Genomic DNA, 17,547 nt, shown 5'->3' on the forward strand with positions numbered 1-17,547 from the left:
TGGATTCTCCATGATTGTATATACAGTACTATATATACAGTATATAGTCCAAATAAAAAGTATTACTCAATAGGCAAATGAGGGTATTTTCCTTTGGATCAAGGACATTTGAAAATCAGCCCATCATATGTGACGGGGATGGGGATTATACACTTGCTTATACTCATGCAGTAAAATTCATCTCAGCTTTGGATATATATCTCTTAATGTGGCAGCAATATTTCACCATGAATGTAATTTTATGCATATTGTTTATGCACCTGAATTAGGAGATGACAAACTGACAGTTGGCAGAGTGGTGGCTCTGAAGCTAGGGACCTATGCCAGCAATCGGAAAGTTGCTGGTTCAAATCCCGTAAATGCCAGAAGTCTACTCCTTTGGCCTCTTGAGCAAGGCCCTTAACCTGCAATTGCTTCTACCTGAGAATGATGTTTCTCTACTTCCAGCCCTGCAAGTAGGTCCTCCAATTTACAGGGAAAACCTGGGGGTTGATGGCAGGATTGGCTCTGCAGCCACCATAAAAAACCTGACACTGTTCCATTGTGGTGCTGAGGTGTCACCTGCTGCACTTGAGTCCCAATTCGGGTTGTTCATTGTGTGGTGGGTATGGCAATGCACTATCAGCCCATGCTCCCAACCTTAACTAACAATGACATCAGGTGGATGAGCCTGTCACAGCCAGTAATGCTGTTAAATAATCTAAACAGTCATTTGCTCTAAGGTTCTACTCCTTTCTCTGACTTCATTTAGAGGCTCACAGAGAGAACCGCTATAACAGCAGAGCAACTCACAACAGCAGAGGCTGTACTACTCTATATTCTACTCTGTACCACCACTCTATACAAAGGTTTACTTGATCTCTAAATTACAAGTGGCACTTGACTTGAATGTAAGTTCAAAGGCTGGGACATGTTGCACTTTCTTGTCAATATGCATGAAAGGTCTCTGTTGCTGGCAAGATTCTTATTACGTCTGTGTCTCTGTGTGGATTTTAAGAATGGATTGGGAAGAAATTTCTTCCCAATCATGTAAATCTGAATTTTAATGAATGACAATACATTTTATTGCAGCCCACAAGATCTTCTTCCGAAAGCATTTCTTCCAGACCTGGTTCAAGCATACCTGGCTCACCGGGTCACACAATCTATGTGAGTATACTAAAATTTCCTTGTGTTTTACAAAATGCATGTAATTTTGTCACTTGGTCCTTACTATTAGATAATATCGGTATAGAGGGGTAATACATTTATACTTATTACACTCCAGCATGCCCTATGTACACTTTAAAGATGTTGCCAGCATGCCCTATGTACACTTTAAAGATGTTGCCCAAAAGTAGAATTTACACTAAGTTCTATTGTATTTTTTATTGAACTATATCATATATAGAAACAAATTCAATGGTTTTCTCAACTTGCTTTTAAAAACAATTAGAAATGACTAAAACTGACTACATTTAGACAGGAGACTGAGCGTTTAAATGTTATAAATGACGTTCTTCCCCTTTTCCTCTAAATGGTGTAATAAAAGTCATCTCCGTGTTGGCCATATGTCTTTTTGATAATTACAATTAATGCACTACCAGCCTGTCATAGTGTCTGAGCCATGCATTCCTCCTTTATCCTAAGCATTACAGTTTGTTAGATTCTTGTAACTATCATTCCACTGCATCCCCACCTCTCAACACCCACATTTATTGCATTGCCATAACAGTAGTGTACAAAGTGCAGTTCAAGCCTGGAAAAGAAATCATTTAACTTATATTAAATTTTGAAATCAGTGTAATCAAGATGTAGATCTAAACACATAAAATGTTAGTGTATTGTAAAATGAATTTAGTCTGTGTAAGTCACACTGCAGTTCATTTACTATAGCACTCTTATGAAGAATGGGAAGTAGTTACTCCCTTCCTGTTTGGCATAGCTCTTCAGGTCTGTTTTAAGTTCTTCCACTCTTTGAAATCCATCAGATAAATATTCTAATTATAGCTGCAACTGATGCTTACTGTTTTAATCACTGATATCTTATTCCAGGCGTTTTCCCTCTTACCTTTTAGTGTGAGTCGAAGAATCTTCCTTTTCCTCCCATCATCATCTCCAGTAACCTCCTATAGTTATTTACTCAAATGTCCCTGCTATATTTCTTTTCCCATCTTAAGGATTCGTTTACTTTCAGTACCTGTTTTCTGTCCCTGGTGTTAACTTAGACTCTCAAGCTAACATTTGTCTAAGCACAGTTCTTTAAGCAAACAACCTACTTTTTGACAATATCCTTAGAAGTAGTGTCCCAGCTAGACATGTATTTCACAGATAGTTGATGTACAAGGCTTTCTGTGGATATTTTAATGAGATGTGTGCTGTACCTGCATCATTACTGGCTAGAACAAGTTTTTTTCTAAAATAGTTTTGTGGACAAAGTGGGCATGATGTAATGCTTTCCAGGTTTGTAACTATATTGCCCAATTGATAAACATTAAACAACTATAGCAGAAACATTTGAATCTGTAATACCACCCCTATAATATTTGTTTTATATGAATAACCTCTTTTCATCTTACACAGTGGTACTACATAGAAGTCAGAAATATCCAGCACAATTCTTTTTTAGTACACATAAATATGTATGTATGGTAGGAAAGTTCACAGAAGACTTTCACATTTGCTGAAGGTTTTCAGTAGTCTTGCTATGGAAAAACTAAATAAGGAGTGAAGCTCAAACTTTATAATGCCTCTTGAAACAAACTCTATTTGAACCCTTACAAACAATCAAGCTCTACATCTGTTATGTACAAATTTGGCAAAACTTTCCCTCTCTGAGTTTTGTTAAAAGTGTACTCATTTTCATTATGTCCTACATTGTTTCAGCAAACATACATCATATTCACAACATGTAAAAAAATATATCCACTAATTTTAAAACTTAAAATCAAATTAAGTAAATGAGGGTACATGCCGCCTTTTAATGCTGTTTAAGGCACATTTGCAGTACGCTATAGTATTAAGTACACCAAGTTCCAGACTGCAAGGAGCAATTTATTTTTTCTGCTCCATAAGGAAGACTACTGTATATGATGTGTTTAATAGTCCCTCCAATATCTATATACCTCCTGAAGCAGTCCGGCACATAACGTGAAAACCTCTGGGAAAATAATGCTTATGATTAGCTCAAAGCAACAGCAGTGTACTTCTGTAAAGATGATGATGCAAAGTGTTTTTACATATTTAATTTAAAAATGGCTGTTACATATCCCAAATTTGCCAATATATTAAATGTTGAAATTCAGCTCTTTTTCAATAACCTGGTAGGCATTACATGCTAGTTGTACAGAAGAAGTATACTCATTGTACGATGGATATAACTATGCCTTCACAAATCAGTAATAATAATATGGGAATATGTAATTCCTTGCTGCAAATTACCTGTATAAAATAATGGACTAGAGGTACAGCACCAGTCTCTTAACAGAAAAATACTGTACACCCTTTAAAAATTGAAAGCAATCAATCTAAATCTACAAATATCTTGCTAGTAACAAAATAATAAAATAAAGGTGAGGCTTTATCTATTATATTATCTAAAAGAAAGAACGTGTAGAATTTGGACTAAACCAGAATTGTAACTACATTTACACTTGCTTAAGACAGACATGTAAAGCAAACCGTAAAAAGGAAACTGACTTAAACGATACTTGGGTGGCCATCTGGAGCTTGTTTGGCTGGACCAGTTACTCTCTTTTTGATTTTCTAATTTACCAATTTTATAAACTGTCTTTGTTAAATTCACTTCATTTGAATGATGTTCATGAAAATGTGTCACTTCCCTGTTGATATGAATATAAATATTCTATGAATATATTTGTTTGGGCCACGCAGTTTAAGTGCTATCGAGTCAATGCTTGAAAATTCTGCCCAATAAGGATATCCCACTATAAGAAACAATAACATTTCTAGGCATATTTCATAAAAACTGGGTTTTCACAAGGTGAACAAAGTAGATGAATAAGTACAGTGATGAGTGAAAACACTCAAAAAAGCTTCCAGAGAAACTATAGCCGGATGGTCAACCCATTTGATATTTTAAAGGGATCCTGTACTTTACATATTGTCAAAATATTGTGCACCTTCTGTTTGTTCCAAGGAGGCCTCCATACTCCCTGTATTCTGTATTTGTCATGAAGGAAATGCACTTGACAAAGGAAGATGTATTCCATTCTTTGCAGTTTGGAAGTTTCACTTATAATGTCTCCATGTACTGTGAATGTATTTAGTATTTGCCAGTGGGTAGTCAAATTTAACAGAGTGGGTGTTTTAATTCTGAAGTGAAAACAAATGAACTGGGCATTCACAATACAGAAGAGAAGATGGCTTGCATCTGCCTTGAAGTGACCATTTGCCTTCATGAACTGCCATAGTGTGTGTCTGTGTTTTTGAATATACGATTTTCCTTCCTCTCTGTCTCCCCAGGCAAAAGTAGACAATGAGATCCTTGATTATAAGGACTTAGCTGCAATTCCCAAAGTCAAGGCAATTTATGACATTGAGCGCCCAGATTTGATTACCTATGAACCTTATTACTCCACCAACTACGAGGACAGACAGGAAAGGCAGAGTTTGGGAGAGGTAATTAAACTTTAGACAGCTTTTTTATTTCAACACTGGTATCCCAAAACGTAAAGGGGCCAAAGATTGCCATTGACAGCTCTCCACATTTAAACAACAGAAGATGGGATTGCACTGAATAGTATTGTATGTAAAAACTTCATGGTAATTCATTCAAGTCTTTATTAGACGTAATGAATAGCAATGTAAGGTAAGTGTATCAATTTCCTTGTACTTACCTGTTAATAATCTGAAAGCTGTGAAGTGACTCGCTCGGTGGCCTGTTGATTTTTCTTCGATCCACAGCAGAAATTATGGGATCCTTCCCACAATGGCTAGAATTATTTTACCTATTTGATTTAATAAGCTTCAGTGATAACATAAACAATGAGTAAAGGTAATGAATAATTAAACTTCCTGAAATTAACCTGGATTTTTCTACAGTACTTGGTATTTATTTCATCTCTTTATTGACAGCCACAGACTCCTGGAAGCAGCACTTCTCCTTTGCAGGACAGTCATGTAAGCTGGTGTTGTGTTTTATACTCATAAGTAACAAACTAACATATTTGTTGCATAAAAACAATAAAAGCATGTTCCCAAATTTAGTGTATTTATTTGTAAATAATAGTGAAAGAACATTTGTATTGCCGTTTACATGAGTAAATCTACAAAATATGACAGTAAACATGATAAACTGAGATTTTAAGGTTGGGTAGGTTTTATGGAGTACATTTAAAAACTTAACTGGTTGTTGTTGTTCTGCAAAGCATTATGTGCAAAAAATATTGCGAACAAAGTTACTTCAGGCCTTCTACATGTTCTTAACATGTTTAGGGAATGAATAGAGGAATAGATGAGCATTTGTACGTCCAACAAAAAGTGGTGTGAACTGCCATCAGTTTCATAAGTAATAAAATAAGCCAAACTTACTATCAGCCTGCCAGTGTGGAAAAAGGTTTGAAAAAGAGCATTGCAAAGCAATCAACAGCAGGAATATAAAATGTATCGAAGAATACCGAGGTGGATGAAAGAGTACACAGCATATGGGAAAAGCTAAATTACTGTACACACAAAAAAATGGTAAGTTTCAGAGTAAGGCCTGTAATAGTGGAAACAGGACACTACATTTTTAAACACTGAAACTGTTGGGCTACAGGATGTTTTTTGTTCTGCAGTTTACTTGCCATAGCATAAATTTCCACAAAGGTTTATGTGGCATAGCTCTGGAGTAGTTTTCATGAACAACAACATGAGAAAGCTGTTGTAACAGGCTAAGGTGTTTCACTATTAGGTAAATATAACATTTGTTAAAGAAAATTTTGGAATTGTGGCTGAGTAATCATTCCTTGAAACTGGTATTAGGGAATGTCAGAAATATGGGGAGAAGTGAAAGTTAATCTTATAAGGCAGCTTGTGCAATCTATTACAGTGCATCCGGAAAGTATTCACAGCGCATCACTTTTTCCACATTTTGTTATGTCACAGCCTTATTCCAAAATGGATTAAATTCATTTTTTTCCTCAGAATTCTGCACACAACACCCCATAATGACAATGTGAAAAAAGTTTACTTGAGGTTTTTGCAAATTCATTAAAAATAAAAAAATTGAGAAAGCACATGTACATAAGTATTCACAGCCTTTGCCATGAAGCTCCAAATTGAGCTCAGGTGCATCCTGTTTCCCCTGATCATCCTTGAGATGTTTCTGCAGCTTAATTGGAGTCCACCTGTGGTAAATTCAGTTGATTGGACAGGATTTGGAAAGGCACACACCTGTCTATATAAGGTCCCACAGTTGACAGTTCATGTCAGAGCACAAACCAAGCATGAAGTCAAAGGAATTGTCTGTAGACCTCTGAGACAGGGTTGTCTTGAGGTACAAATCTAGGTAAGGTTACAGAAAAATTTCTGCTGCTTTGAAGGTCCCAAGGAGCACAGTGGCCTCCATCATCCGTAAGTGGAAGAAGTTCGAAATCACCAGGACTCTTCCTAGAGCTGGCCAGCCATCTAAACTGAGCGATTGGGGGAGAAGGGCCTTAGTCAGGGAGGTGACCAAGAACCCAATGGTCACTCTGTCAGAGCTCCAGAGGTCCTCTGTGGAGAGATGAGAACATTCCAGAAGGACAACCATCTCTGCAGCAATCCACCAATCAGGCCTGTATGGTAGAGTGGCCAGACGGAAGCCACTCCTTAGTAAAAGGCACATGGCAGCCTGCCTGGAGTTTGCCAAAAGGCACCTGAAGGACTCTCAGACCATTCTCTGGTCTGATGAGACAAATATTGAACTCTTTGGTGTGAATGCCAGGAAACCAGGCACCGAGCATCACCAGGCCAATACCATCCCTACAGTGAAGCACGGTGGTGGCAGCATCATGCTGTGGGGATGCTTTTCAGCAGCAGGAACTGGGAGGCTAGCCAGGATAAATGGAAAGATGACAGCATCAATGTACAGAGACATCCTGGATGAAAACCTGCTCCAGAGCGCTCCTGACCTCAGACTGGGACGACGGTTCAGCTTTCAGCAGGACAACGACCCTAAGCACACAGCCAAGATATCAAAGGAGTGGCTTCAGGACAACTCTGTGAATGTCCTTGAGTGGCCCAGCCAGAGCCCAGACTTGAATCTGATTGAACATCTCTGGAGAGATCTTAAAATGGCTGTGCACCAAAGCTTCCCATCCAACCTGATGGAGCTTGAGATGTGCTGTAAAGAGGAATGGGCGAAACTGGCCAAGGATAGGTGTGCGAAGCTTGTGGCATCATATTCAAAAAGACTTGAGGCTGTTATTGCTGCCAAAGGTGTATCAACAAAGTATTGAGCAAAGGCTGTGAATATTTATGTACATGTGATTTCTCAGTTTTTTTATTTTTAATAAATTTGCAAAAACCTCAAGTAAACTTTTTTCATGTTGTCGGTATGGGGTGTTGTGTGTAGAATTTTGAGGAAAAAAATGAATTAAATCCATTTTGGAATAAGGCTGTAACATAAAATTTTGAAAAAGTGATGTGCTGTGAATACTTTCTGGATGCACTGTAAGTACTGACAGGAATATAAAAAAATTCTGGATGTCAGATAGCCAGTTGCTTGGTGCCAGAATGCAGTGGTGAGACAGGGAGACTCATTAAGGCAAACTGGAAAGAATGCCAAGAAAGCTGGTGGTACAAGGCAGAGTGTATATTTAGTGAGAACGCATTAAAGATAGTTTGAACTAATGAGAGCTTTTTGGCTTAAACAGCACTGGCAGCACTTAGCTTACTTAATTTCCAGTGTATTTAATTAAGTTGGAGTGTCAGAAGAAGATTCTGTGAAGTACTGGAAGCCACTGCAGTGAATGTAGCTGTGTAGTCATGGTGTCTGAAATGTATCAGCCCACTCCTAGTTCATTATTGTTTGTTGGATAGGTGTAACATAGGAAAAATGTTGAGGAGAGAGCTGCTGTTCACAGTCTGTGTAGAAGCTTAACAGATGCAAGGTAATTTCTAATCTTATTTTTACAATATTGCAATATCTATTCAGGTTCATTGTCTGTTTGGAGAACATTCTCAGTGTGTCTTTGTGTTTTTTTTCCTGGGGCTCTGTATGTTAGTTTGATTTCAGATTCTTAACAGGCAGGTGTGAGTATGTGTGTAGACGTGTATATGTGTGTCTTTTGATGAAATGGATCCCATTCAGGTTTGGCTCTTACCTTGCACTTCTGAAATATGTTGTAGCTCCACCATCACTCCAGAAACAAATAAGTAAGTATCAGGTAATGGATAGGTGGATGGATGGATCATTTGTTCATTGGTTATCATTCTGTTTTAACAGACAATGGATATATACAATATCGTATATTTGACAATCCTTTAAAGAAACCGATTATAAACATTTTTGATTTTGTGTTAAATGTAACTCATTGATTTAAAAAAGCTGTTCTCTTACAACGACATGTGACCATGTAACAGCACATGCAAAAGTGAATAACAAACATTTATTGTAGATAAATAAAACTAAGAGGCAGGGTTTTAAATATTTAGCCTCTATACCGAGTGTAGGGAATCAGGCGCGCCATTAAAAACATTTAGCATAACATAATTACCCTGCTTTGAACTATGTGTTTAAGAATAGTTTAGGAAGTTTTTGTAGATAGGCTTACCAAATCCTTTTTTTTTTAAATTATTCCTTCTTTTTTTTTCTACTGTTGAAATTTCTTAAGAGTCATCCAAAGTCCATATCCATTTCACAGTCCAATTTATTTTATAAGTAAAACTAATTTTAAAAGGTGTATATGCAAAATGTTACCTCTGAAGCTTGGAAACCCTGCAAGTGAATGATATAAATTCTTTATTGACAGCCTCAGCAGCCTAAACACGACTGGTCCCCAGTGCAGGACGATCTCGTAAGTTGGGGTTGTGTTCTGGTATGAAGCATAACCCACTAACTCTTTTATATGCTGCATGACTTTGGGATGACAGAGCATTACAGGGTTATTTCCATGAGCTTGATTTCTCTCTACAGCTGGGCTGCGCAATAACTGCAGTTTTCTGAAAACTTGTTTTACCTGACCATCTTGTTCAAACTGATTTCTTACTTGTTTCTGCATTGCTCTCCTCAAAAAAAATATTGTAGCTAATTACTGTTATCTCCACAGGATTATATTCAGGCTGCTTGATCTGCTTGTTATTGTAAACATTTTTATCTTTTCAAGGACAAACAGTATGCAGCAATTAAAAACCGTATGTGGAATTTTTAACATAGTAATGGCCCATTTGTACTCGTGTCCACAGCTCCTTGTCATTCTATAGCTGACAATGATGAAGAACTATTAGGGAGAACACAGTAAACTTAAAATAAACATGTGACCACTGAAGCAGATTAAACTCACCAAGCTACAGGAAAAACTAACACCTTTCCACTTGCACTTATGTCATTTTTGGTTACTTGCTAACACTTTGTGAAAATTTTCATGTTAAACCACATCAGCTCTATTTTAAAGTGTAATTACTTATAGTGGTCACCACCACAGGGCTTACATATTCATGTAACTTGGGCCTTGTAAAAATCAAATGGTGGGTGTGTCTGTAGTGTTTGGGAAAAATGAACATTCAGTTCTCTGATTTGCAGATAGTTGTTTTATCCATTAGGCACACAATCTGACTGTCATTTAGACAGACATAAAGGTGAAATATCCTTGGAAGATAGTGTGGTGTAGTAGGCCACTGGACTTTATTCTTTGAACCACTCTGTGCAAATTGCTTAAACTGTGTGAACTCCTACTGTTATATATCCATCCATCCATCCTCTTCCGCTTATCCGAGGTCGGGTCGCGGGGGCAGCAGCTTAAGCAGAGAGGCCCAGACTTCCCTCTCCCCGCCACTTCTTCCAGCTCTTCCGGGAGAATCCCAAGGCGTTCCCAGGCCAGCCGGGAGACATAGTCCCTCCAGCGTGTCCTGGGTCTTCCCCGGGGCCTCCTCCCGGTTGGGCGTGCCGAACACCTCACCAGGGAGGCGTCCAGGAGGCATCCTGATCAGATGCCCGAGCCACCTCATCTGACTCCTCTCGATGCGGAGGAGCAGCGGCTCTACTCTGAGCCCCTCCCGGATGACTGAGCTTCTCACCCTATCTTTAAGGGAAAGCCCAGACACCCTGCGGAGGAAACTCATTTCAGCCGCTTGTATTCGCGATCTCGTTCTTTCGGTCACTACCCATAGCTCATGACCATAGGTGAGGGTAGGAGCGTAGATCGACTGGTAAATTGAGAGCTTTGCCTTACGGCTCAGCTCCTTTTCACCACGACAGACAGATGCAGAGCCCGCATCACTGCGGATGCCGCGCCGATCCGCCTGTCAATCTCACGCTCCATTCTTCCCTCACTCGTGAACAAGACCCCGAGATACTTGAACTCCTCCACTTGGGGCAGGATCTCTCCTCCAACCCTGAGAGGGCACTCCACCCTTTTCCGGCTGAGGACCATGCTCTCGTACCCCTTCAACACCCTGGCTGCACCTAGAAATTCTGTCCATAAAAGTTATGAACAGAATCGGTGACAAAGGGCAGCCCTGGCGGAGTCCAACTCTCACTGGAAACGGGCTCGACTTACTGCCGGCAATGCGGACCAAGCTCTGACATCGGTTGTACAGAGACCGAACAGCTCTTATCAGGGGTCCGGTACCCCATACTCCCGGAGCACCCCCCACAGGATTCCCCGAGGGACACGGTCGAATGCCTTTTCCAAGTCCACAAAACACATGTAGACCGGTCGAGCAAACTCCCATGCACCCTCCAGGACTCTGCTAAGGGTGAAGAGCTGGTCCACTGTTCCGCGACCAGGACGAAAACCACACTGTTCCTCCCGAATCCGAGGTTCGACTATCCAACAGACCCTCCTCTCCAGAACCCCCGAATAGACTTTTCCAGGGAGGCTGAGGAGTGTGATCCCTCTATAGTTGGAACACACCCTCCGGTCCTAATCATAAATTACATGATTGCTCAAGTAAAGTACAATGAGCAGCAGCAGTTGAATGCAGAAAGGCACTATATAAACTCACAGAGTGAGTCGCACAACCTCCCTTTGACTCAACAGTTAAATTAAAAGTTTGTGTCCTTGTCTTGTTACTGTTGTGAGTTGCATGTTGGTTGGACATGCAAGGAAGAATTCTGCAAAACACTATACAAATAATAATACTACTACTTCTACGACTACTGCTAAACTGTAGATCCTAATAAGCAGATCAATTAGTTTGAATATAGTACTGGGATCCACAAGTTTATTTGACTTCTTATTAATGCTATGCTTTATGATTCAATTGACTAAGTGCAGGAAGTGGAACTTTGAAACAGTTCACATCATGATTAAGAGCTCAGTTGGAACAAAACCCAATAACCACGACTTTGAAAGACATGTTTGTGCAGCTGAAATAGGGTTATCAGATGTGTTTTGCCCCAGTAAATTTGTCACCTGATAATTACTTTATGTGACTTTACCTTGCAGTGGACTTCTATCTGATGAATATGTTGGTTCATCCATTAAGCCTATTACAATGAGTACAGGGTGTAGCTATCTATGTAAGCAGGTATGGAAAATGGATGAATGGGTGTATCAGACATCAGTGAGGTCTCTCAGATACCAAGGGGCTAAATATTTGATTATACTCATGTTTTAGCACACCTAACAGCAACATAGAACATGGCCTAATTACTAAGAGTATATTCTATTTAATTTTGTATCACATCATCTTGTAACCCTATCAAGTTGACAAACTGTTTTGTACGCATGAGAAAAAGACCCAGCACGATACCTAAGTACAAAATGGCAAAAAACATTTTTCATTCTAAAGTTGCCTGTTTCAATGAACTTCTAAACTTTCATTTTCTTTCAGTTTTTGTGTCTTAAATAAGAAAATGCTCTTAATTACAAGAGTGCCTACTTCTGTAAGGATGGGTTAGTAACAGTGAACAAAATAAACATTTCTTTTCCTTTATGTGAAAAATGGCTAAACCTGTCATGGAGAAAAGATTGAAAAATTTAAGAACAACCAGCCAAGCTAGAGTTCCTGCAAATTAGCACGTCCTATAGGTCAACATAAAGCAAACACAAACTTGAAAAATAATCTTAATAAATTTAAGATCAAATAAAAGTAATACAATGCTATAATGAAGTATACAGTAGAAGCACAGTGGCTAGTGCTGTTTGTCACTGTGTCAAGGACCGGAACCTTAGTTTGCATGTTCTCTCCATGTCCATATTTTCTCTGAGTACTCCAGTTACCTGTCATATCCCAAAGATGGGCATTTTATTTTGATTGGTGACTCCACCTTGGCCTGGAATGAGTGAGTATTGGTATTTGGGTAAATGTGTGGTATGGTGAAATGTCACCCTGACCAGCGCTTCTATCTGCCTTGCATACTTTGCTTCCAGGTAAAGCTCTGGGACTGGACTAAGTAGAATCTAAATTTGGATAATCTAATGAATTTATAGCCGTATTGAATACTATTAGATTTTACAACAGTGCCACCTACTGTAAGTCTGCATTTGTAACGGTACATACTGTATAATTTCTTTTTTTCCTCTGATATATTAACAAATGTACCTTTGATTTAACTCTAAACTTACTGGTCTTTCAATGTAATTTCAAAAATGTTTCATGCATAGCAGTTTTTGATGATACAAATGTAGGTGTTCGTTAAAATATGTTTAAAGTATCTGAATGCTGTAAAAATTATGCATGGATACAGATATGCCTAAAATGCATAAACTTTAGTTTTTTCTCCAGAGAAATAAATTATAATCCACTTTTCTCTTTCAGTCTCCACGAACCCTTTCACCAACGCCATCTGCTGAAGTAAGTAACTACAGAAATAAAGTGCTGCATTTTGTGGAAATATAATATCATAAAGTGTAAACACTACTGGAAATATACTTTGCTTACTTTTAGTTCCTGTATGAATTAAGTTATGACTCACTTTAAGAAATGACATCTTATTTGACAAAATTTTGTAAATCATACTTAGAATGGCATAATGCCTCAATAGTTAGAGATGACCCTTCACAGCTTCGGAGCTCTAGATTCGAATGACAATCTGAGCACGGTCTATAGGGAGTTTATTGCCTACATTGTTTTTTCAATGCACTCCATCTCTTGTCCCACAACCAAAACACATTTGTGTTATTTGAGTATAGATTGACTCTTATATGACCAAGTGAATGCATACTCTATTATCATATATATTCATTGGGACTCCTTTAGTGTATGTCTCTGCCTTGCACCTGATGTTGCTGGTATAGGTTTTAGCTCACTGCTGACCTGAACGTGATGAGGTACATTTGATGATAAACAGTTAGGTAAGCATTGCATATCATGATGATACTTGAATGTTTGAAAATCTTATTCTACCTAAGAAATGTGCTAGCGCTGCTGCCTCGCAGTAAGGTGGTTTCACATCCCATGTCCTCCCTGTGTGGAGTTTGCAAAGTGCTTTGATTAGTGAGAAAAGTACTATATACATGTAAAGAATTATTATTATTAAATGTGATTAGGCCAAGTTATTATTAAGCAGTTATATTTATTATTGCACATTAGCAGGTTATTTTTAGCCTTGTTACCTTCTCTAATCCTTTATTAGGACAAACTAGACAAACACATTTTTGAAGAGCAGCACTTCAGGGCTTGCATATCTCATTTCCTTTTCTTAGTTCAGCATTGGATTGATGCAAATTTTGGATACTGTAAGAAAAAGCAAAGACCACAATAAAGAGTTGGGCACCAGATAGTGAAACCCTTGTTACTGGCATGTGATTGGTCAAAAAGAAATGAATAAAATAATTCTGACAATATTTAACTAGTGCTGTAGATGACAAGTTAAAGTACTCCAAAGCTGGATACCTGCCTAAGGCTGAACTGGTCTGCGTACACTTTACAGCATTGACTTTTCTTGATTTTCATATTTAATACTATGTAGATTGTGCCTGTTCTATATTATTATAATTATTCTATACTATTAATGAGAATATTTTGTGAAAATAGTAACAATAATAAAAAACAGTCATTTGTGTGGTTTATATATATATTTTTAACGCTTACCTGAGTATTTTTGCATATTTATGCATTTTTACATTTTAACATATTCTGTTATGTGTTTACACCTTATTAGGTTGTGATGTTTATTATCATGAAACTTGGGCTATAACCGAATCACATTGCAATCTTTTATATTTTAAAATATTAAAGGATACATTTATTATTTTTCAAGTCAAAGGTATTTCTTCACAATCATGATATGTATTAATTTGCTGCATTAGACCGTTTTTAAACTGAAGTGTTTTTTTAATGATTTTTAAAATATACCTAGCCTGTTCTTGCATTTTAAAATGGAGACGATGGAGCCAGGGTCCAAACGTGAAAACAAAAACCTTAAAACATATCAGATATGTTAGTTTTTAAGCCAAGAGTGTTATCGAGTATTGATCCATGTCTTGAGATGCACACCTAATGTAAAACAGCACATCCATGTTGTTTCAGGAAGGCAAAGAAAGCAAAAAGCTAAACATTTTTATTAAATTTAGTCATTTTAAAAGGGGACCAGCTCTGCACTTAGGCCCCAAGGGTATGTTTCCACTTTGAAAAGTCATCTCCAAACGTTGTTATTGGCATTACTGAATGTTGATGCAGACGTGTGAATTGCTGTCTCTGGTCTGTAGACAAACTAGACCAGGGGTTCTCAAACTCGATCCTGGGGGACCCCTGTGGCTACAGGTTTTTGTTCCAACCATCTTCATTCTACAGTGGGTCAGATTAGATTGGCAGCTATAAATTTGTCTAGAATGAGTAAGTGTGTCTTACTATGGACTTGCAGCTGATGCTCCTGGGTTAAGCTATAGTACTCCATGACCCAGTGCTGGATTAAACAAGATGGAAAAATGAATGACAAAACTCAGCTGTGAATAAAAGCAGAAAATTAATAATTCTGCAATTGTTAATCCTTGGCTAATTAAGTGAACTTTTGTTTCCCAGATTCCCTGTTTTGGGAACAATATACAAATTAGAAAACTAAAAAAAAATTATTAAAATGTACTAAGCAGTTACTGTATATGTATTTTTTTCTTTTTAACAGTATTTTCATCTTGATTGTCATTCTACTTTTCTAGGTGTTCTAATTGTTTAATTAATTTGTTATTTACTACTTTGTGGGGCTGACGCTAAAGTAGTTGCAGCCTTTCACGATTGAATGTTGTTTGCTTGGGTTTCTGCTCTGCTTGTTTTTAATTGTCATTATTAAGATTCAATGAAGGGAGCAAACTGCACAGAGAAAGGGCGAAATATAATAAAAAGAGAGTTAAGCATTTAAATCCATAGCAAAAACAGAAATATTTCTAAATATTTCTAAAATTATGCTGCTGTGCTTTTCTGAATGTAAAATAAAAGATAAATAACACCAGCTAATTAAATGAGATCAGTGCTATCAGGTGCTGTCACTGTTTAGGAATCTGGTTGGAACAAAAACCTGCAGCCGCAGGGGTCCCCCAGGACCGAGTTTGAGAACCCCTGAACTAGTCAACAGTCAATGAAAAAAAACATTCAGTCTTTTACTATATGTGATACAAATTATTACAAGTTGGTTTAAAATTGCTACTACTCACAACACAGAAGTACTTCATCATATTATGGGTTTGAATAAATGTCTAACAGGAAGAAACAGTGAAAGTTACTCTTTACAGTACATTTTCACTCTCAGATAATTGGTTTGTTGCACTTGAGTCTGTTTTGTCGTTGTTTGGTTCTTTTGCATAATGCGCCTTTTTTAATTTCTCAGTATTTTTTCAGCATGTATACCACACACCAAAGAAACTGAGTAATGCTGAGGGTTGATTGGCACTGTGAACTTAGTGGCACTGGTTCTTTAAAAAATCTAAGGGTTATGTAAAAGTGCTGTACAGTATAGTTCAGTTTAGATTTATTGTTATGTGTACCAAGTATAATGAAACTCAATGAATCTTGGTCTGCAGGCTATGTAAAAAATATAAGCACAGAATTTAACAAGCATGTACCGTAGGTGCCGTTTAGGGCAAAATCATTATATTATTTGAGTGCACATTTTTTGTTAAACCACTAGAAATCACTATATGTGTTCACTTTGTGTGCCAGCATTGCCTATAAAAATATGATACACTGAATTACAAAATAATATGATTTCAGTAAGCATGTGCTGTTGGTGCTGGCACATATTTTATATCATGGCAGATGTATACTAAAATAGATCATTTTAAGTGCATACTGAAAAGTCTGCCACTATATCAGACACTTAACAAATGATGCTCTGCACAAAAATGTGCTGTAAGACGGAATATAACCAGTAAATAACCAGAACTGCAGGGAAAAAGTAAGATATTATGAAGCCTGAAGCTACAAGAAATTTTGCAAATTGGTGATGCACCTGTGGAAAATGTGAGAGCTCCACGCAATGACGTCCACTTCGAACAGACAAACGGGAAACAGATTCTTACTTCAAGAAAATTTCACTAGGAACCTGTGATAAATTGTATTACTTCCAGTTTACTTTTCTTGTCACATGCATGACTCAGAAAAGTGGAAGTTACATTTCTTAAGTTGAAATCTTTGCTGCTTCAAAGCAGACATATTCAGTAAGTTTTAAGGCTTCAGTTTTCACATTTTGACCCTAACCCCATTTTAAAATGCAGCAATGGGCTAACTATTTGTTTTTGAAATTTATAAAAAATGCTTCACTTTAGATCATAGTTTTATGTGTCAAATTAATACATACTATGTTTGTGAAGAAGCAACTTTGACTTGGAAAATAAACAAACTTTGTCTGTATTGTGATTTATTTTTGCAATATAGTGCAATTAATTATTTCCACTCCATTTGTAATGTTTAAACTGTATTGCAAAAGCTGAAATTGACTCAATCATATACACCTAATAGGAAAGCCTTTTACTTTATTACTTTATTAATCCAACTTACATAATATAATATGGCAGAGATGATCTAATGTCTTTACTATTGGAAAAGGCAAAGAAATAGTAAACATTCAGGGGTCCGTTATATGTGTAGCTTTTTTCAAAACCAAAATGCTAATCGGAATTCAAAGTCAAAAAACAAAATGAGAATCAAAACTAAATAAATTCTCTTAGATGAATAACAACACAAAATGGTGACATAAAGGCAATGCAACAACAATGATGAGATGTTAAAAAAAGAGGAATGTGTAGAAATCAGTCACAATGTAGATCATTACCAAGTAATACTGTATAAGCATGATAATGTATTAAACTTTCATACACAAATAAAAAGGGTTTGTTATTATCCAGTTCTCAAATATTGATGAATAGTTCCATGTTAACTAAACATAGGAGAGAAATATCCTGCCATGCTTTGAACTCCCTCACATTTTCTTACTTCAGTGGCGTTATCTGTCTTTTCTTTTGCTTTTTGGTCATGATGTTCAGG

General features: G+C 37.4%; 1 protein-coding gene across 29 annotated transcripts in view; it reads left to right on the forward strand.

Moving 5' to 3' along the window:
• Positions 1–17,547, forward strand: part of ablim1b (actin binding LIM protein 1b) — a 513,083-nt gene that overhangs the window by 439,747 nt on the left and 55,789 nt on the right. For 15 of the 29 annotated variants that reach the window (XM_039775776.1, XM_039775715.1, XM_039775709.1 and 12 more), the window contains 3 exons: positions 1,072–1,149; positions 4,465–4,620; positions 12,889–12,924. In XM_039775776.1, coding sequence (XP_039631710.1) covers positions 1,072–1,149; positions 4,465–4,620; positions 12,889–12,924 — 270 coding nt within the window. Of the gene's footprint in view, positions 1–1,071; positions 1,150–4,464; positions 4,621–5,076; positions 5,122–8,936; positions 8,982–12,888; positions 12,925–17,547 lie in introns of all 29 variants that reach the window. The other 14 variants (XM_039775700.1, XM_039775739.1, XM_039775665.1 and 11 more) reach the window with 2 other exon arrangements.

This window comes from Polypterus senegalus, chromosome 1, assembly GCF_016835505.1.
Source record: "Polypterus senegalus isolate Bchr_013 chromosome 1, ASM1683550v1, whole genome shotgun sequence".
In the NCBI taxonomy this organism is placed as follows: domain Eukaryota; kingdom Metazoa; phylum Chordata; class Cladistia; order Polypteriformes; family Polypteridae; genus Polypterus; species Polypterus senegalus.